The sequence below is a fragment of the Cetorhinus maximus genome, chromosome 3 (assembly GCF_964194155.1).
Source record: "Cetorhinus maximus chromosome 3, sCetMax3.hap1.1, whole genome shotgun sequence".
Classification (NCBI taxonomy): domain Eukaryota; kingdom Metazoa; phylum Chordata; class Chondrichthyes; order Lamniformes; family Cetorhinidae; genus Cetorhinus; species Cetorhinus maximus.
In genome coordinates, this window is record NC_135881.1 from 74,831,766 (window position 1) to 74,854,710 (window position 22,945).

Consider the following 22,945-nt stretch of genomic DNA (forward strand, 5'->3'; position numbering starts at 1 on the left):
GTGCACGGGACTGATGAGTTGCAGCTGGTTGATAACATGCACAAGACAGTCGAGGTTGAAATGGAACTGGATAGGCTGAACATTGACGTAGCATCCCTACAAGAAATCAGGAGCTCCAGAGCAGATCACCAAAAGAAAAACAATTCACGTTAATCTGGCAGGATAAGAGTTTAGAGGAAACGCATGAGCAAGGTATAGGCTTCACTGTAAGGAACTTGCTATTCTCAATGACAGAACCCACGATAAATGGCTTGGAATGTGTTCTCTCATCCGCCACTCAACTCAAACAGGACCAGTTAATATCAAGAGTATCTATGTTCCAACACTGTGCTTCACTACAGAAGTGAAAAATTAGCACTATTTTTGTTTTTAATTCGCTCATGGGATGTTAGTGTCGCTGGCTATACCATCATTTATTGCCATCCCCAATTGCACTGGAGAAGTGCTATGCTGCCTCCTTAAAATCGCTGCAGTCCATATGTTGCAGGAACACCCACAGTGCTGCTATGAAGAGCATGATACTATCAGCAGAATTCCCAAGTCAGAACAACTTAAACTACTGGGGGACTTCAATGCAAGAGTGGACATGAGAAATCATGACCTGGGAAAGATAAAGAAGAATGGACAGAGACTTCTTGAACTTTGCTGTTACCATGAGTTTTGAGTAACTAATACCTTCTTTCAGAATAAACCATGCCACAAGTTGTCCTGGAGACATCCAAGAACAGGGCAGGGCACCAGCTGGATCTGATCATCACCAGATGTGACTCTGGACAGCAATCTCAACACATACAGCTAACACAATGCTGGCTGTAAAACAGATCAATCCCTGGTATGCACCAGGGTTAGAATGCAACCCTTTTCATTCAAAGCAGAAGTGCCATCTTCATATTGCCCACCCAAATAAAAATCAGCAGTTCAACCAGATTGCCAGGGAGCGACTGTTCATTCTCACGGAGTGCAGAAACAAAATGAAACATTCTTCCAGACACCATCTAATACCGCACTCTCGACATATGGGAAGCAAGAGTGGAAAAGTGCTGACTGGTTCAAGGTTAACATCACTGTGATGTAACCGGTCATTGAAGTCAAGCCGTCCATTCTCATTAATTACAAGCGATAAGACTGTGAATGCACTAAGAGGCAATTGAAGTAAAGTCCAATAGACTGCTCGGCTATGTGCCAATGACTACTTGACAACTTTTCCAAAGTATCCAGATGTCCTGCAAAACAGAGAATGCTAGGGGCATGTATGAAGAGACCTAGAAGGCAATAGATCCATCAACAAAGAAAACGGCTCCATTGAAAACAAAGGCAAGGGGGGGGACCATCACCGATCGCAATAAACAGTTGGAAAGATAGGTGGAACACTTCTGTACTCCAGGGAGAGCACCGTCACCAAGGAAAAACTCCAGACACTATTGAAAGCCTGCCTGTCATGGCAGAGCTGGATATCACCCCACAGTGGCAGAGCTTAGCAAAACTATTGGCTCGCATGCCATTGGCAAAACTCAAGGTACTAATGTTATATCTCCTGAACTCATCGAGCACAGGAAACCAGCATTCCTAAAGCATCTGCATGAATTTCTTGGTCTCTACTGGAGGGAGGGGACAGTGCCCCAGGGTATGCATGATGCAAAGATTGCGACCAGGTACAAGCACAAAGGCAACAACAGCAATTGCAACAACTATCAAGACATCCTTTTGCTGAGCATTGTGTAAAGTGTATTTGCCAGTGCTAATTGTGTCAAACTGCAGATCCTGGCTGAACACATCTACCCTGAGAGCCAGTGTGGTTTCAGAACTGGAAGATTTACAACTGAAATGATCTCTCAGTCCAGCAACTGCAAGAGAAATGCCATGAACAAAGGAGACTACTATATAAATGCATTCATCAATCTCACCAAGGACTTTGACCATGTGAGCAGAGGCAGTCTATTTAAGATGCTGGAAAAAAGCAGCTGCCTGCCGAAGCTGCTCCATATGATCTCCTCTCTCCATGACAACATGATGGGTGAGGGCAATGGAGGGGCAACATTGGAACACAGATCCACAGTGAGGTCAAACAGGGTTGTATTCTGGCACAGACGCTCTTTGGTATATTCTTCTCTTTGCTGCTGTCACATGCCTTCAGGTCATCTACAGAGGGTGTCTCCTTGCGTACAGAACTGATGGAAAACTATTCATCCCAGCTCGCTCAAGATCCAAGACAAAGGTGCTCCAAGTCCTTATCAGAGAGTTGCTCAATGCTGATGATGGAGCACTGGCATTCGACACAAAGGGACACCTTCTGCAGCAAATAGACAGACTCTCTCACACCTGTAAAAAAAATGAGTTTGGTTTAACCATCAACAGCAGAAAGACAAATGTCCTGGTCCAGGAGGTTGCCTTACATTGTCAATGCTGATGGATGACAGTAATGCTGGAGATTGTTGATTGCTTGTGAAGCTATCACTTAATGCCAAAATCAACACATCCGCTGCAGCTTTTGCGATGCATATGTCCAAGCTGAACAAATGTGGAACAACAATAATCTGACTGAACATCAAACTGCGAGCCTACCAAGCCTGTATCCTCAGCGCACTCCTCTAGTGGCGAGATCTGGACAACACACACTTGGCAGGAGAAAAAGCCGAACAGTTTCTGAAGGTGTCCTTCAGTGTGGAATGCCAGTGCTGCATCATCAGCATTGAGCAACTCTCTGGGGTAGACTTGGAGCACCTTTGTCTTGGATCTCAAGTGAACTGGGATGAATAGCTTTTCATCAGTTCTGTATGCAAGGAGACACCCTCTGTATATGACCTGAAGGCATGTGACAGCAGCAAAGAGAAGAATATACCAAACAGTATTGATGAACATCCATCTGGCAAAGTGAGAAGCTGGAGACAGTCTGTCTTCAACATATGTTTTGTGAATAAACCGAAGTGTGGACTACTTTTCACTTCCACAGTACCCTCCCGACAAAGGTGGAAACTGGTTCTTATATATGTGCCCTAACTTTCCCCCAAGTAATATCAGGTGCTCTTGCCATCCACTCAATTGTCACAGCATTTGCAACATGAACAGTTTGCTGTCCCAAGTGTATCCTCAGCATCTCTTGGCAGGAAAGGGTCACAAACTCACGTAGTCCTGGAGCATGCTAAATACAATGGGAAACAGTCCTTGCTAAGACAACAACATCTGTACTAGCTTAGCCACATTCAATAGTTGGATGATGGCTGTATACCCAAAGGCCTTCTGTACGATGACCTGGCCACCGAGGCAAGGCCTCCTGGGTGCCCATACCTCTGCTACAAGGACATCTGCAAGCGAGAAAAGAGATGTCTTGCTCTGCAGCAAATGCAGCCAAAACTGCCATGTCAGAATGCAATGCTTAACGCAAAGTTCACCACCACAACCCAAGCCATTGTCTCACGAGATGGAAGGCTGCCACCACCAATATGGATTTAAAACTTCAGTCAGGGTTAGTTAAAAAGTACAATGTATCGTTTAAAGAAAAAAAGTTTAAACTACTGTTTAACCAAGTTTAAAGTATCTTTAAAAAATAGAATATCAGCTATGTTTAGATCCTCCATGACCAATATTAATGTGTTATCCAATTGTGCTAAACTATCCAGTGTGCCCTTGTTTAAAAATGCATTTTTAAATTGCAACTGAAAAATACATAGGAGAATGAGTTACATTTACTTACTTAAATGGTAAACTTTTTTTTTTATTTCAGAAAACTGGACTGGACTATTTTTGAAATAAGTTAAATGGTGAACTTGCCAAACGTTTAAATCTATGTCCTTACTTTGTGACACACTCCTGTGATTCAATTTCATTCTTCAGCTTGTGATGTACAACAGCACCAACAGCTAAGGGTCCTGCATCACCACACAGAAACGTGACTCTTCGGCCATTCAGATTACGTAGAGTCCTCTTTACATAATACAAAGATCGCTGAAGATGTACTGTCTCCTGTGTTACACGGAAACACTGCAGATAAAGAAGGGCAATCCCTAGAACAAAAAAAAAAGTATGTTACATTTGTACTTAATTTAATTCAAGCCAAAATCTCCAATTTAACAAAAATGACACATTGATTTTCCAACCTATCAAATACTAAATCATGTAAATTGTCTCAAATTAGTAATCATCAACTCAGACAGGTCAGTCAGTCAGTCTATTGGCAATGTCTTCCAAAATTAGCAACAGACATTTAATCTCCAGGTCTGGAGCTAATACAGAAGAACTTTGAAGGGACATAATTATTTTACCTTTATATCCAGACATAACAGCAAACACACAACTGCAAGAAAAGGCATCAAAATGCATTTATATAATGCTTTAAACATCCAAAGGCAGACAATGCTGCATGTCTTAAGGGATGACCCAAGGCCGAGCAACAATTCACCAAGATGTTACCAAGGACGAAGGAACATCATGACACAAACTTAAGCATTCCCTAAAGGTGAGAAAGTATAAGAGGTGAGCTTTTAAATTATTTTAAAATATTTCAATAAGGGGAAAAAAAAGAAAACCTCGCATTCATGTAGTGCCTTTCATGCCTTCGCTATAATCTGACACTCCAATGATATACTAAGCTCATTGAAACTTTAAACAAGGTCCCAGCTGCATATTCCGTCACTTCAGCTGGATTATAAAGATTCTGTGATGCAATTCAAAGAACAAGAAGTTCTCCTAATGGTCAAGGTTCCTCCATGAACTAACTGGTCCTTCATCACCTTGCTTTTTGAAGAACAATAGGCAAAAAAACAAAGCTAATGAATTTGGACGATGGTAGATTCCTCGTTACTCAAGTATGCCCAAGCCGTAAATAACTGTCGTCGTCTTCTGTGTGTTTTCTCATGATTGCGCCATGCGAAATCGGCGTGGCCGTGCAGAGGACAAGTAATTCATGTTGCCATTGTTGGTACATGGGGGAACTTCTGCAGCTGCGCCACCTCTGGGTCTTCCTCTGGGCACATTGGATGTTACATATTTGGCATAGATGATCCTCGAAACATGCTAAACCAAATTTCAATGCTTGCCTTCACGTGGGCCAGTCAGCTGCATTGGCTGCCCAATAGAGGCAAATGTAATGCAGAACTTTATTAGTCTCTTCTTAGGGTTTCCTTGTATCATTTGTACTGACCACCTTAATGTTGTTTGTCCTGAAACAGTTCCCCAAAGGTGTGTATGGGATTCTGTGGTCATCTATGTGGAAGACATGGTGGGTGTCTTTGGTGGAAGCATTCCAGAGGTTTGATGTGGGGCCTATGGCAGACCTAGGTTTCTGATTCTATACAGCAGGATGGTAAGGACATTAGTCTGGTAGGGTTTGATTTTAATCTTCAGCATAATGCCATGTTGCTTCCAAACACGATCATAGATTCAGCCATAGGCAGAAATGCTTTTGTATCACATTGCAGAAATTTAATTTCAAAATGTAGTTCATTGCACTTGAAAGGCATTGGTAATTTCTGAGCTGGAATAAAGTGCCATATAAATGAAAGCCAATGCCTTTTTTTTAAACAGATGGCAAGAAACAAACAGTGAAAAGAAAATGTGAGGTGGTGATATGCATCCTGACAAACATTGCAAATTCATATCAAATGTGGACAAGTAACAATTGTGAGCTCACATATTAAAAGAAACCAGGAAATAAACACCATCAGGGTAATAATGAAAATAACAAGTAACTTTAAAGTAGTCATGGAACAGACAATGAAAAATCAAAGGTAAAAATACCAAAGTGGAGAAAGCCACTTTCAATGATTAAAGTATGGTTCTAGCACAGGTGAACTGGAATCAAAGGTGGACTAAGCATACAGTAAATGAACAATGGAAGGTCTTCATGCAGAGATCCTACAGGCATATTACTGTAAGGAAGAAAGCTACAACCTCTTGGATGACATAAGATTAAAATAAATCACATTAAAAAATGTTTACGACAAAGGTCAGGCATAGGATACTACAGAAAACCAGATAGAATACGGAGAGTGCAGAGTGAACTGAAGAAGGATATAAGAAGGGCAAAGAGCTAGCATGAGAAAAGATAACTGGTAACATAAGGGGAACCTAAAAATCTTTATAAACAGATAAAAAGTAAAAGCACATTTAAAATGATGGGGCCAATTAGAAATTCACCAAGGCTCCTTAGGCAGCACCTTCCAAACCCACAACCACTACTATCTAAAAGACAAGAGCAGCAGATAGATAGGAACACCACCTCCTGGAAGTTCTCCTCCAAGTCTCTCACCACCCTGACTTGGAAATATATTGCTGTTCCTTCACTATTGCTGGGTCAAAATCCCAGAATTCCCTTCCTAACAGCACCATGGGTGTACCTACACCACATGACTGCAGCGGTTCAAGGCGGCAGCTGATCACCACCTTCTCAAGGGCAATATGGGATGGGCAATAAATGCTGGACTAGCCTGCAACACCCACATCCCATGAATGAATAAAAAAGGGACAAAAGAGAAAATCTTCTTGTGGAGGAAGAGAGCATGACTGACTTGCTGAATGAGTCCTTCACATATGTCTTCATTACAAAAAAAAAGTATGAAGTTAAGGTTGCAGTAGCAGAGGGAATAGAGATATTGGATAGAACAAAAATAGCAAGCAGGTCCATGTAGCTTGGCATCACTCCAGATTACCTGGTCTAGATGGGATGTATCTTTGGCTCCCAAGGGAAACTCTGATGAAGACCACAGCTTGGACCACAATGTTTCAATACCCCTAGGACATGGGAGTGGTGCAATAGCACTGTAAGATTGCAAATGTTACATCCCTTTAAAAAAACCTGGAGATGGATAAAGCTTGTAACTACAGGCCTGTCTGACTAACGTCAATGGTTGAAAAACTACTAGAGACAATCGTGAAGGGCAAAGTCAATTCTTGTTTGGAGAAGCAATGATTAACACAAAGCACAATCCTAAAATTTCCTATGTACAGTGGATACGTTTGGATTTGAATCCATGAAACATGAGTAATTATAAAGATACTGCAATGTTCTCACCTGTCCAACCGGTATAAGCACAACAGTCATGAGGGTCTGCAGTCTTCAGACCCTCTTCCATCTGTATCAGCAGGTCCTTGATTTTATGTTTAATCCGCTTTATGAAGGCCGGATTGATCTGCAAAAAAAGCAATTTTTTGTTATTGTTTTTACGCATTGCATTTTTCAATATTACAAGTGCGGTAGTAAAGAAAGTCTTGTAGTTAATTAATTTAATAAACTTTTTCGAGCATTTATGGCAACTTTTAATAATTGTAAATTTCCCTTTCACATTCCAAAGAAAAAGGTAGCAGGATGATGAATATATGCCTCAATGTAAACATATCAAAGCTGAAAAGCTCTCGCAAAATGGTGGACTAGGCACAAACACCCTCAGCCCAGTGTTAGCAGGTTACAAAAAATATATAAATTGAAGGCAGAAATTTAAATTTGTATGTGGGATTGCTCAAATGGGGCACTGCATTTAGTACCCCACTTCAAGATATCAAGTTATTGGAAATGGTTCTGCAGTATGCTAAAAGCCTCAGACTAAGCTCAGTAATCACACTGGGCTCTGCAACAGATGGCTGTGGGTTCAATTCCCAATTGAGAACCTCGAGTACATATGAACATAAGAAATAGGAGCAAGAGTAGACCACATGGCCCATCAAGCCTACTCTGCCATTCAATATGATCATGGCTGATCCTGGGCTTCAACTCCATTTTCTCCATCTGCTCCCCATATCCCTTAATTCCCTGAGACCAAAAGTCTGTCTATCCCAGCCTTAAATGTATTCAACAATGCAGCATCCGCAACCCTCTGGAGCAGAGAATTCCAAAGGTACACAACACTTAAGTAATTTCTCTTCATCTCAGTCCTAAATAATTGGCCCCTTATCCTGAGACTGTGCCCCCATGGTTTATATTCCCCAGTCTGCAGAGACAATCAAACCTTGTCAGAATTTTGTGGGTTTCAATGAGATTGCCTCTCATTCTTCTAAACTCCAGAGAATATAAGCCCAATTTACTCAGCCTCTCATCATAGGATAACCCCCTCAGCCCAGGGATCAATTTATGAGCCTTCGCTGTACCGCCTCAAATGCAAGTACATCCTTTATATGTGGAGACCAAACTGCACACTGTACTCCAGATGTGGTCTCACCAAAAGCCTGTACAACTGCAGGCAAGACTTATTTATTCTTGCACTCCAATCTTCTTGCAATAAAGGCCAACATGCCATTTGCCTTCATAATTACATACGAACATACAAATTAGGAGTAGGTCATTGGCCCCTCTAGCCTGCTCCGCCATTCAAGAAGCTAATCGGATTGTAATCGTCACTCCACATTCCTACCTACCCCCAATAACCTTTCATCCCTTTGCTTATTAAGAATCTATCTAGCTCTGCCTTAAAAATATTCAAAGACTCTGCTTCCACCGCATTTTGAGAAAGGGAATTCCAAAGACTCACTACCCTCAGAAAAAAATTCACCATTCAGCACATTATGATATGGCAGGTGGTAAGTGCCAGCCTGACCAAACCCCAATGGGAAACTTGGTCAAGCTATCACAACGATTTGCAATTTGTATTTTATTATGTGAAGGTACGTGTACTGAAGTCAGAAATAAAGATTCCACTACCACTTTGAGATTTTAAATACTAAATTAAAATATTTATTAACAAAAGAAAATAAAACTTAAACACACAAGATTACAGTTACACAGTAAACTTTTCATATTTCCCAAAAGACTTCTACTTAGCTAGACTCACAAATAAACATCCTTTTTCAAGCAACAGTCCTAACAGGTTCTAACCTTTAAAATATCCTGTAATATTATCGCAAGGCACCCACTGTCGCTCTAAGGGAGGTATTTTACCAGCTTCTCTCCCCCTCTCAATTGACAATGGAAATCAAAGGCTTATAACAAAACCTTGCTTTCTGAACCAACCAGACATTTCTCTTGGGTGGCTAGAAGCAGCTTCCTTCAGCTCGCACAGCGCTCTGTTCAAGATCACATGGCCACATACCTCATAGAGCTTTCAATCATTCCTTAAATTCATTTCTCCCCTTTCATCTTTAAGCCCATTATTTTTAAACTTTCTTTTGAAAGTTACCTTTCCCAGAATCTAAAATCTTTCATGTTGTATTTATGGCCACCACTTTCGGGAAAAATGAACTTAAGTTTGCTTTATTTATGATCTTTGCCAGCTGTAAAACTTCCTTTCATTTCTCTTTAAAGTTCAACAGCTAAAATTCAACTCATTCATTTCCTAATACAATTTCCTATTCATGTTGTATCTACTGGGATCCCATCTTATATTGTCAATCTCCACTTCAAAATGCCTGCTATAACATCTAGCTCCTTTGATGATTTAAACCTTGCAGTTTGACTGTCTTCAGTTTAATTAAATTAGTCACACAAAAACACAGAACATACACACAACCCCATATGCCTGCTTCACAGTATCTCGTAATATTGGAAAAAGTGATATTTTCTTTACATTATATACTTCAATCAAGTCACCTCTCACTCTTCTAAACTCCAGTGGAAACAAACCCAGCCTGTTCAGCCTATCCTCATAAGAGAACCCGCTCATTCCAGGTATCAACTAGTAAACCTATCCTGAACCGCCTCCAATGCTTTTACATCCTTCCTTAAATAAGGAGACCAAAACTGACACAGTATTCGAGATGTGGTCTCACCCCCAATGCCCTATGTAATTGAAACATAACATCCTTACTTCTATGTTCAATTCCTCTCATAATAAAGGATAGCATTCCAATAGCCTTCTTGATTATGTGCTGTACCTGCATACTAACTTTTTTGTGACTCATGCACTAGAACACCTAGATCCTTCTGCACCTCGGAATTCTGCAGTCATTCTCCATTTAAGTAATTTTCTGCTTTATTCTTCCTGCCAAAGTGAACAATTTCACATTTTCCCATATTATACTCCATCTGACAGATTTTTGCCCACTCACTCAACCTATCTTTATCTGTCTGCAAACTGATGTCTTCTTCACAACATACGTTCCTACCTATCTTTGTGTCATCTGCAATTTTAGCTACCATGCCTTCATTCCCCTCATCTAAGTCATTGATGTAAATTGGAAAAAGCGGAGGCCTCAGCACAGACCCCTGCAAGACTCCACTTGTCACATCCTGCCAATCAGAAAGTGACCTATTTATGCCTACTCCATTTCCTGTTAGCTAGTCAATCTTCTATCTATGCTACTTGTTTGCTGCATTTGTATGCTAACTTCCTGCATTTCTTGTACAAGCACACCCAAGTCTCTTTGAACATCAACACTTACAAGTTTCTCACTTTAAAAAAAAATTGTTTTTTTTTATTTGTATGACCAAATTGAATAATTTCACACTTCTCTATAGTATACTCCATCTGGCATCCTGTTGCCCATTCAACTAACCCATCTATATTCTTTGCAGCCTCCCCACAGCTTACCTTTCCACCTAGTTTGGTATCATCAACAAACTTAGATACATCACACTCTTTCTCTTCATCCAAATCATTAGTATAGATTATAAATAGACAGCACTAATCCTTGCTACACTCCACTATTCACTGCCTGCCCACTTTCTGCTTTCTATCCACTAGCCAGTCCTCTATTCATGCTGATATATTACCCCCAACTCTATAAGTCCTTATTTTGCCATTAACCTTTTGTGCAGCACCTTATCGAATGTCTTTTGGAAATCTAGGTGTACTGCATCTTGAGTATTGCTGGGAAAAAAAAGACATGTTTCAAAGCTTTTTGTCTTGCACTCATTAGGACAATTCACAAGAACACCAAATGTAAAGGAAACAACAATTTATACTGCGTGAGAAGTACTTTTACATTTGGTATTCTTGCAAATTGTCCTGATGAGTACAAGGCGAAGAGCTTCGACAACGTGTCTTTTTTCAGCAATATTCAAGTTCTGTATGAATAAACAACTATTTGTATTCCTGAGACAAAGGTACAATAAAGACCAAACTTGGGATACCCACAACATATTTCGACTCTCAGGTCAGTTAGGAAAAGGTAAGCTGTCGAATTTCTTCGAGTGTGTATTAGACCCAAGGTTGTGCCAGTTTTCATTTCCAAGTGTAATGAGAGAGTCCCATGATTGAGTGTTTATGCAAGATGAGATTGAATTGATCAGTAATAGGGTTACTAATTCACATCATGCCCTACACTGCACTTGGTCTGAGGTGCGCAAATTTCTTCCATTTTTCAATTTGATCCGTGTGTGCCGCAATACTGCCTCAATTGATGACCACATCATAAACAATAGCCATTTGAAACACGCCTGCACTGTAAGCTCACTCAAGTGGGAGCGGTTTGGTAATGCAATTAATGACACCACCAAACATACGGTAAATCTCTCTGAACATGTATTCCCTGAAAGCGAGGAGTTTATTCTTGTGCATGGTTTCAATTTTGGTGCATCTTTGACCCACAAGTGCAGTCTCCGTATGCTCATTTCAAATTGCTAGCCCATTCACGAATTCAAACGGGAAGGGGTATTTGCCGAGTTTGAACTTCTCTACTCTCAGCTATCCCACCACAAACCGACATTCACTGAAGATGATGAATCCTCGAAAGCATGCCTAGCTGATCCAGCATATGCATGTTGTAGCATTCCGAATGACTTGGCCGATTTTCACATGAAACACAAATGTCTTGTAGAGTTGCAAAAGGCCTTGACAACCCAGACATACATATCTGTAAACCCAGCAAAGCAACTGGAAGTCATCCTTAACAAGCATGACAATATCAACAAAATGCATGCCATCCTTAATCCAAATTTGTATCCATTGGACCTGCATGACCTGGCAGCCTTCCTTTTTTTATTCATTCATGGGATGTGGGCATGGCTAGCTAGGACAGCATTTATTGCCCATCCCTAATTACCCTCATTCAGAGGGCATTTAAGAATCAACCACATTGCTGTGGGTCTGGAATCACATATAGGCCAGACCAAGTAAGGACAGCAGATTTCCTTCCCTAAATGACATTAGTGAACCAGATGGGTTTTTACGACAATCGCAACGGTTTCATGGTCATCATTGGTCTTTTAATTCCAGAGCATTACCCTGGGTCTCTGGATTACCAGTCCAGTGACAATACCACTATACCACTGTCTTGCTCAACAACAAGGTACAAAACTTTGTTGGACTTGTGAGAGCAACGAGCTGCCAGGTGAAATATATGATAGGATTCATCCTCATGGCTCACTGTCTCCATGTCTGTATGTGCTGCCCAAGACACAAAAGTGATGTCCCTTTACACACTTTCTTATCCATGACTGGTTCTGCACAACATGAATTGGCCAAATGGTTGGGCGAGTTGCTACAGTTTTGAGAAAGTTTTCCACATACATAATGAAGGATTCCATCACATTTGCAAAGACCATACAGGGCTTGCATATTTATAGCAATGCCGTATCCATGTGCTCATTTGACATTGCTAGCCTATTCACAAATGCACTGCTCAAGGAAGCCATAAACATTTGCACCGCACCACGACATCATGGCGATCTAGACACACCACCAAATTCATTGAACTTATGAACTCAACAAATCATGCAGTTGAGTTCCGTTTTACAACACCTTGTTTGCCCAAATAGATGGCAATGCCATGCATCTTCTCTGGGCCCAGTTCTCGCACACATCTTTGTTGGGTTCCACAAGAAGCACGTCTAATATCTAACCTCCCACCCCTTGCATTTTTACAACATGTGGATGATCCATTTGCTATATTTGAATCCACAACTGCAAGCAAGCACCTTTGAAACGGTGCAATCAAATGAGTTCCCTTTCCTCAACATGCTAGTTGAGAAATCTGTCAAAGGGTTCTCTATTACCATCTATTGCAAGCCTACCTTCACTGGTTAACATATGCCTTGGGATTCTTACAGTTCCATGCACTAAGATTGGCATTATTGGCAACCTCGTAAATAGGGTCTGAGTCATTTGCTCACTGTGCAAGCTTGATGCTGAAATAGGATGCAAAGCCATCCTGTGAGATAATGGCTCCCTGATCAGGTCATTGTGCAATATACAGCGAGCAAACTCATGAATGGGCCTAAGGCCACCACTTTTGGTCCTGAAAAGTGCCCAGTCAGCCTCAGGTTACAAGGGTAAGGTATCTCAAAAAGTTCAGCAACAGATGAAGCTAGCCATTTCACGCTGCTACTATGCAATAGAAACACAAGTGATGTTCGCCACTAACAAGATGCTGCCGTCAAGCCAAAAAGACGTTCTGCTATCAAATAAGTAATGTGATATATGAATTTCAGTGCCAGTGTGATGCTAGGTACGAAGGCTGTACATCCCAAAGACGGGTGGTTGATATCAAATAGCATGTGCCTTCAGCTGTTCGCAATAGGCAAGGTACTGACCGTATTCAACAAGCCCATGCTTGCCAAATTCAAAACAGTGTCCAACATTAGATGTGATTCCACCACTGGACAACATTTGCTAAACTATCCTGAGAGTGTGCTAAGAATTACACTGATGACCAATTTAAGATCATCAGTCAGGCTCAGTGTGGCTCACTTACGCATGCGAGAAGCTTCATTTATTAATACATAGGTCGCTATCCTTGCAAACAGAAAGGACATGTACATACACTGCACCTTTTTCAACTAAACAAAATAGGTGACAGCCACTCTCTGGTCAAGGCCTTGCCCTGGGGAATGAAATCTCTCAACCTGCCTGGTTGGAATTTGAACAAAGCTTGACAGTTAACTGTCAGTTATCAGTTAACTGGTGCATTTTCCATGGCAACACCTCTATCAGCATTTTCTTCTCATGCAGTATAAATTGTTGTTCCCTTTACTTATGTTATTCTTGCGAATTGTCCTGATGAGTGCAAGCCAAAAAGATTCGACAACGTGTCTTTTTTCAGCAATGGTCAAGTTTTGTACTACCAAACAACTATTTGTATACGACGTCTACTGGTTCCCCCTTTATCTACCCTATTAGTTACATCCTCAGAAAACTAAATAAATTTGTCAAACAGGATTTCCCTTTAGTACATGTTGACTTATTCTAATCATACTATGCTTTAAGTGCATTGTTAAGGCTCCCTTAATAATAGATTCCAGCATTTTCCCAACAACTGATGTTAGGCTAACTGGCTTGTAATTCACTGTTTTCTCTCTCCGTCCTTTCTTGACAACGGTGCAACATTTGCATAATCTAAAATGATGCTTCGGTGCAGCACCGAGGGTGGAGCATTTTTGCAACACCTGCCCTTTGAATGAGACATGTAAATCCCATTTAAATCCCTTCTGCAAATCCCCATCTGGGATGATTAGGGAAATCTTAACAATGCACTTAAATGAACTGATGGCGGTATTCAAGATCTGAAGGACTCGCCTGGTTTTCTGGCCAACATTTATACAACAATCAACACTACCAAAAACTGATAAGGAAAAAATGCTATTACAAAAATGTGAACAAACCACCAGTCCTGATGGTGAAAAAGAAAATTTCAAAAGCATTTCAAAAACGAAATAGCTGGCATCTTATAAACAGATCTTTTTGATATATAAACAATCAGCTGATCTTCTGTGGTCATTGTTTACATTAGTCTAGAACACAGCGTAATATTTAGCATAGTCTTATTCCCAAAGAACTGGAGTATAGAACATTGCTGCAGACAGTCATGGATTAGGATTCAGAATTTTAAAATTAAATTTAAATTTAAAGAGGAAACAGCTTACCTGCTTAATAGAATTGGGAATGCAACTGTAGCAAGTTCCGGAAAGATTTCCGAATGATACATTGTATGTGGGAGAAAATTGTACTTTATCCAATCAGAAAATCAATATCGGACTTTAAGGCACAGTGTTTACAAAAAATTTATTAGTGTGTGGCACAATATCCTGTTTGTAAACTCACCCTTGCTGTGCAGTAATATATTATAAAGGAGAAAGTGGCAGTCCTCGGAGTTATATTCTATAGTAACGTACAGATAGCATTACATTCAGGGAGTTGTAGTACCCTGGTGAATCATGCAGTTGCAGGGTGTATTCTTTAAGTCTCTAATTGAACAAGCCTCTTCACTCAGGTACCTGAGGAATGTAGAACTCAGGAAAGGGCAAGTTTCTTGAAAGGCATTTTTAGCATATAGATGCCAATTTGTAGTTTATTTTAATTAAATATACAATTTAGAAGATAACACATTTTTAAATTAGGGATTCATCTGGGTTAGAAATCACTGGGTTAAAAAGCAGTGATGTATAACTGATTGAAATTGCAACATTTCAAAGTGTTGCTTTTCAGTGGAGTTTTTGATCTTTATTTCAGCAAATCAATATACATAAGTTATTTATTTCAGCTGAGGAGACCATGATGTTTTTATGAAAGGCAGGTTTAATATGATATGAGGCTTTTGTAAATGTTCCCAATTTTTCCCACCCTCAGGAGAATTATGATGGGGGACAGGTAGCTGAGCAGAAGAGAAAGGGCAAGGAATTTTCATTTTTCTATCACTCATTACTACCCTCTCCACAAAGTTTCTTGCTAGCCTTAGGAAGTATCTAGTACAGTGCTGGCCAGTGTTAACTAGCCATAAATGTGGTTGTGCAGCACCATTTTAGCCATATACATGGATTTTAGTAGAAGATACCATACATTTTATGCAATCCAGGAAAATGCATTGCACAGGTCTAAATTTACATGTATCCATCAGTAACCAAGGAGGTAAAGCAATCAATGATCAAACAAAAAAACAAGCACACTGCTTTTTGTCTTAAATAATAACAGAAAAATCCTGGAAATACTCAGCAGGTCAGGCAACATCTGTGGAGACAGAATTAGAGTAAATGTTCCAGGTATATGGCCTTTCATCTGAACCTCTTTTGTCTTACCAGTATACCAACAAAAAAAATTAAAATGCATGGTCTATACCATGCAAATATGAACACTGAAATCATGTGGCCAATTACATGAATCTATTTCTCATTTTTTATATACTCAAATGCAATGAGTCACATGTAGATTTTGAATAGTGGTGAATGAGTGGGCAACAGTAATCTAATAGCTGGCCATATCTTATTGCTGTGTAGCACACTGTATTAGCACATAACTGTACAGGTACTAACAAACCTCTGAAGTGCTTGCTAGCAATTCTGGCCACCGCACTTTAGGTAGGATATACCAGCCTTGGACGTGCAGTGTAGATTAACTACAACGATAACTCTAATCCAAGGGTTACACTATGAGGAGGGATTACACGAAAGTTGTATTCCCTGGAATTTAGACAGTTATGTGGTGATTTGATTGAAGTTTTCAAGATATCAAGAAGAATATTTAGAGTATATAGAGAGAAACTATTTCTGCTAGTTAGGGAGTCTAGGATATGGGAGTATAATCTAAAATTTGGAGCCAGACCCTTCGGGAATGAAATTAAGAAACAAGTGTGGCAGAAGTTTGGAACTCTTTCTTGCAAACTTAATTAGATCAATTGTTAATTTCAAATTGCAACAGGCAGCAAATATTCAACCAAGCTGGATATTCATCTCTGATTTTAGTTTTTTTTAAAAGTAACTGTCACACAACGAGAGGTTGGAAATAGATTTTTTTAATTCAATTAAGCTTTAAGCTATCCAATAACATTTGCATTACAGCCAGTTGAATAATGAGAAACTTTAAGAATTGAGAATACTTGCTTGCAAAAAAAAAACTAGTCCTTCAGAAAGCACCAAACAGAAGCCTAAGGCACCAATAAAATGTGTTATTCTTTGCAAGTTTTTGAAGAGGAGCCTGAAGAACATATTTTTTAAACAAAAAGATACGTTTGTACTGGAACAAGCCCTGTGAATATGCACCAAGTTACAATACGCCCAGGCTGTTTACTTTGGTGCGAATGGTTTGTATCCCAGAATCTGTTATCAGTTCAGTTAGATTACACACCTTAACTTCAACTCATACTGTGCCATATACACTAACTGGGTATTGAAATTTTGGACATTTAATTAGAAAGATGAATTCTATTATTCTAAGTGGGTCCTCCAATGTTTGCTTACTGTTATTAGATCTTGAATGCATCTCATATTACAAATGTTGTTTTTTTTATATCCTGGGGATATCAGTGCTACAGACTTTTTCTCATTTGCATTGTGGGGTAGGTTTTATTGTACCTGCTAGCAATACAAAAAGAAAACTGCGGTCATTATTTTACTTCCCAGCTGCTGGGTCTTCTCTGATGACAGGGTAGAATGTCTCTAGAGGCCAGCACTTTGAAAATTGCATTGCTGGCATTTAGAGGTAGACTAAGTGCTCAGCGGGTGATCTGAAGTAGCAACAGCCACTTACATTTGCTGCCACCTGGAGAAAAGCAGATCAACATCAAGATTTGAAATGGTTCACCATTCTTTAATAACACCACCTCATTTACATTACAGCATTAACATGGGCAAATGTGCTAACATAAAATGGGACAGCAGTTCATTTTCATTTGCAAATGCTCATGATTTTACAAGATAATTAGGAATGAGGAAACTCATTCATGAATTCAGAATGATGCTGAAGTTCCACCACTGCAGCATTCAGTTGGTCCCTAAACAATTCCAGGGATTTTGCCTCTGGAGTCCTTGCCACATATTTATCAGTGTGTGAAGAAGAACTTCTTGTTATAAATCCCAAGTTTGTCTTTGTTTTAGTTTGCTATTCTAATGAGTGCACGCATATTTAATCCATTCTTATCCACATTTAAAATCCATGCATTGAGGCTGTATTCTTTTGTGATACCAGGCATAGCATAACATTAAGCTACAGAGTGTTCATATTCATGGATGATATCTGAATTGCCCTACTGTATTTCACTCCTTTCTACCAATATTTTTCTTCATTCTTTTGAAGACTGAGGGTGTGTAATTATAGTTTTGGGAAATGTTGGACTGTAGCTTTAAGAATAATCTGGTGCTGTAAGATCACATGATCTGTGTAAACCAATGTGTTAGCAGCGCAGGGAACCTCTACAGGGAAAGTACTTCTTTAGCTATGGCGTTTGATGCACATGTGTAGTTGCTGCTGTCTTGTAAATAAAGTTAAATGTTTCCACTAATAAAAGTTATCTGAAGATCAACTCTATAACAGCATGCATCAATGCATGTTGGTAACTGGGCCATTCTGACATGTACAGTGTTATGTTGCTTTGCATTATTGTGGAAATTATTTTTTAGGGAAAATTATATTCCTTCTCTATGCAGACAATTTGCTTATTTATCATATTGCTACATTTGGATAAAAATTGGTTCAAGCCAGTGAGTTTTTAAAAAAATCACTTGGATTTATGTAGTGCCTTTCACAATCTCAGAATATCCCTAACATCCTCGCAACCAATTAATTACTTCTGAAGTACTGTCATTGTTATAATGCAGGGAAACACAGTCAATTTGCACACAAGATCCCACAAACAGAAACTAAATTAATTAACAGATAATGTTTTAGTGCTGGTGTTTGAGGGAATGAATGTTGGCTAGAACAATGGGAGAACTTAACTAGTGTTCTTCCAAAAACTCAAAGGAAGCTTTGATATCCACCCCAAGGGACAATGTAGTTTTAGATTAAATGGATACCTAAAATATTACATTTCCAACATTGCAGTGCTCTGGAACTACTAGACAGCGTCAGCCGAGATCTGTGCTTCCTGGATTAGGGTATGAACCCATGACTCAGATGCAAACACTGGCACTGAGTCCTGGATTACTGGTTGCTATCATGGGTACATTTTATCACCTCAAATTTCCAAAGGGGTAGATTTCTCCCCCTATGCAAATTGTTAAATGTTTGCCCACAGTTTAGGGAACATTAGTATCAAATTTTCATGACTAATACTACATTTATCGAAACGCTAGGAAAAAATGGCGACAATGTGTAAATATTAATTTGCCTACAATGACAATTAAGTTCTAATAAATCCGACTGCCAATATTACGAACTGGCTCATCTGGTTTACTCGGTTGTAGATTCAAGTGAAAAGTGTCACATAACCTTTGGCTGCTCTATTGTAATTGTCATTAAGAAACATCCTGTTGGTCCTTTTGCGAGATCATGAGCAGGCTAGAAGTTGTGAAGATACCATACCACTGGAGTACAATGCTGTTCCTTGGTGGACAGGTCTGTGGCAGTAGCTAAATTACATAGTTCCTTGAGGTAATGCTTTGTTCCATGCCCAAATAGTCTTGTTTCATTTTTAGAACATAAAAGCCCATTTTTGATTTAAACATTAAGTATTTCAAATATGTAGAGGAAGAGGTCAGCCATCCCAAGGAAATTAATATTGAATCGGTGTCAAGGACTCACCCAAAATAATGTAGTGACAGTAGTGAAAACAATAACGATACTAAAGAATGACAAATCCCAAGACCAGAAGGTTTCCATCCTAGAGGTTAAAGCAAGTGGCTGAGAACATTGTAAATGCCCTAAATATAATTGTCCAAGTTTTCTTGATTAGGGAACCATTCTTTTAGATTGGAAAATTACACATCACTCTACTATTTAAAAAAGGTGAGGGGGAAACCAGATAATTAGATCAGTTAGCCTAACATCTGTTGTCTGGAAATTACTAGAGTCCATAATTAATAACACGGTGACTGAACATCTTAAATTTTCAATTGATCAGAGAGCACCAGTGTGGATTTGCAAAGGGTTGGTCATGCCTGACAAATCTGACTAAATTTTTTGAAGAGGTGATCAAAAAAGTGGACAGTGGAATGTCTATGGATGTTAGTTATATGGATTTCCAGAAGGCATTTGATAAGGTCCTTCATAATGGATTGCAAGCTAAAAATCAAAGCCAATGGCACTGAAGACAAATTATTGACTAGGTTAGGAAACTGTCCCTACTCTCCATCTATTGCAGCTCAGCCAATGGACTGCTCTGGGCAGGCAGCATGTGAATAGTAGTATCCTGTAGGTACATATAACGGAGCTTCAACTACTCGCACTGTAGATGATGGGATAGAAAATCACCTGTCTAAATTTGCTGAAGACACAAAAATAGGTGGTACTGTAAATTGAAATGTAACATTACCAAGAGATATGATAGATTAATGAGCAAAATTGCGGCAAATCTGAGGTCATCCACGTTGGACCTAAAAAGAATGGAACGAGTACTTCCTAAATGGTCAAACGCTAGAAACAGTGGCAGGCCAAAGAGACTTGGGGCATCCAAGTACATAGATCATTAAAATGTCATAAATAAACCTGAGGTTGATAATCCCTTTGGTTAACAAAAATCTTAGGGAAAGGGACAAAGACAGGAATATGGAATCATGGTGCAGATCAGCTATGACCTCACTGACTGGCAGAATACAATCAAGGGGCTAAATGACACACTCCTGTTCCCAATAAAATTTTAGTTTGAAAGCTTGATGTGCAAACCATTCTGTCATTTTATGGTGTAGATGTTGGGCTGTCAGCAAGGGAAGACAAGCAAGTTACTTTAAAAAAAATAGCTGAGGCATATAAGTACTTTATTTGGAAATTGTGCCCATCACATAACTGATGTCAGCAACAGTTTAACATATTTACTGTTCCCACAAAACAATGCATCAAACTCTCTGTGGTGAGCTGTGGGAAACAAAACACTGGCTTGGTATCCACATAAACCTCAGCTGAAACAATAGAAAATTGCTTTGGCTTACAAAAAGGTTATCTGAAAAAATTCCAAAGCTGTCGGGTTCAGGATAAAGGAACTGTCTAAAAGGTAGAAATTTACTGAGGGTTAATGTCAGCATGAATAGGTAGGACATCTCAAGGGTTAAATTTCAAATTACCACTACTTCTTAATTATATCAATGCCTTAGATTATAACATACAATGCAAGTTCGTTAAATTTTCAAGCAATAGTGGAGTTGAATGGCTACAGGATGAGCTTAAAAAACAGCTCGAGAGCTATTTAGTCCTGGTCACTGAAAAAATTCAAACACTGGAGGCAGTGCAGAGGACAATCAAATGGCTGATCCTTAGTTTCACAAGTCTGATTTATCAGGAAAGACTCAAGAGCCTTGAGCTTTTCAGCCTGGAACAGAAGGCGATAGAGATGTGATCTTATAAAGTTGAACAAAATAATAAATAGCATGGTAAAGATTAATCCAAAATGCCGCTTTAAATTTAAAAGTGGAACTAGGGCAGAGATAGAGGTTCAGGCTGGTAAAAGGTTACTTAAAGACTAATATAGAAAGTTCATGAAAGGGCTGATCAATATTTATCCTGGAATTGCCTTCCTAACAGTACGGTGGGTGTTCCTACAACACGCGTACTGCAGCAGTTTAGGAAGGCAGCTCACCACTACCTTCTCAAGAGCAATTAAGGATGGGCAATAAATGCCAGCCTAGACATTGGCATCCACATACCTTGAACGAATATTAAAAAAAGCCTTTCCAAAGGCAGAGTGACAGGGCGAAAGACCTCAAAATTGTTTAAGAAACATGATAGGAAGGGAGTCTACAATTTTTCTGGATTGATGAATTTGGATGTACCAAATTACCTTCCTCATCTGTAAATATTCTTGTGATCTTTGATCTGAGCTAAGAGATTTCCCCCTTCTTTCTCTCCCTCATCCCTAAATGTCATCTTCACGGATTAAATAAATATGATTTATTAAAAAAAATATGCAAGATGCCTCCTTTAACAACACCTTTTATGTAATTAAATGTTTCAAGACGTTTGAACATTATATAGCAACATTTGACGCCAAGCCAATAATAGGGCAGATGGCCATGGGCTCGATCAAATAAGTAGGTTTTAAGAAAACCTTAAAGGGAGAAAGAGAGGTAGAGAGATGGAATGTTTTAGGGAGGAAATGCCAAAACTTAGGGCCTGGGTAGCTGCAGACATGACTACCAAATGAATTAAAATCAAAAAGATGCCCAAGAGATCCGAATTAGATCAGTGCATTATCTCGGAGGTTCGAGAGGCTGGAGGAGATCTGAAAATTTAACAATCAAGGTGTTGCTTGACCAGATGCTAATGTAGGTCAGCAAGGGCAGGTGTGATAGGTGAACGTGACTCGATGAGCAAGGACATGGCCAGCAGATCTCAGATGATCTCAAGTTTACAGAGGGTAGAATGTTTGAGGCCAGCCAGGAGTGTGTTGGAATAGTCAAGTCTGGATATAACAAAGGCATGAATGAGGGTTTCAGCTGCAGATGAGGTCAGGCAGGTGTGAAATCAGATGACGTTATGGAGTTGAAAATAGGTGGTATTGGGACAAACGTGTTCAGAAGCTCATTTCAGAGGCAAATATGACACCAAGGTCACGAGCTTTCTGGTTTAGTCTCAGACAGTTGCCAGGAAAATAGATGGATTTGGTAGCTAAGGAACAGAGGACCAAAGATAATGGCTTCAGTCTTCCCGATGTCTAACTGGAGGGAATTGCTGCTCATATAGTACTGTATGCTGGATGAGCAGTCTGATAATTTAGCAACAGTGGAGGAGTCAAGAGAGGTGGTGGTAAGGCAGAACTGCATTTCATCAGTTGTAATGGTCTACATGCTTTTGGAGAAAGCCTATTATTTTATGTTGGGGTGATGGTCCCTTTATAAATTAAGTTTCTCTGAAATGGGATTTTTATTAAAGCAAATGGTTTCTAGTAAGTAATCACAGTCATACAGTACAGAAGAGGCCCTTCGGCCCATCGAGTCTGGGCCGACACGTGAGAAACACCTGACCTACCTACCTAATCCCATTTACCAGCACTTGGCCCATAGCCTTGAATGTTATGACGTGTCAAGTGCTCATCCAGGTACTTTTTAAAGGATGTGAGGCAACCTGCCTCCACCACCCTCCCAGGCAGCGCATTCCAGACCGTCACCACCCTCTGGGTAAAAATGTTTTTCCTCACATCCCCCCTAAACCTCCTGCCCCTCACCTTGAACTTATGTCCCCTTGTGACTGACCCTTCAACTAAGGGGAACAGGTGCTCCCTATCCACC

General features: G+C 39.8%; 1 protein-coding gene across 1 annotated transcript in view; it reads right to left on the minus strand.

Moving 5' to 3' along the window:
* Window positions 1–22,945, minus strand: part of lancl2 (LanC lantibiotic synthetase component C-like 2 (bacterial)) — a 73,099-nt gene that overhangs the window by 45,841 nt on the left and 4,313 nt on the right. Inside the window, exons 2-3 of the mRNA XM_078538572.1 lie at window positions 7,007–7,124; window positions 3,794–4,001 (exon numbers count right to left, since the gene is read on the minus strand). Coding sequence (XP_078394698.1) covers window positions 3,794–4,001; window positions 7,007–7,124 — 326 coding nt within the window. The remainder of the gene's footprint in view (window positions 1–3,793; window positions 4,002–7,006; window positions 7,125–22,945) is intronic.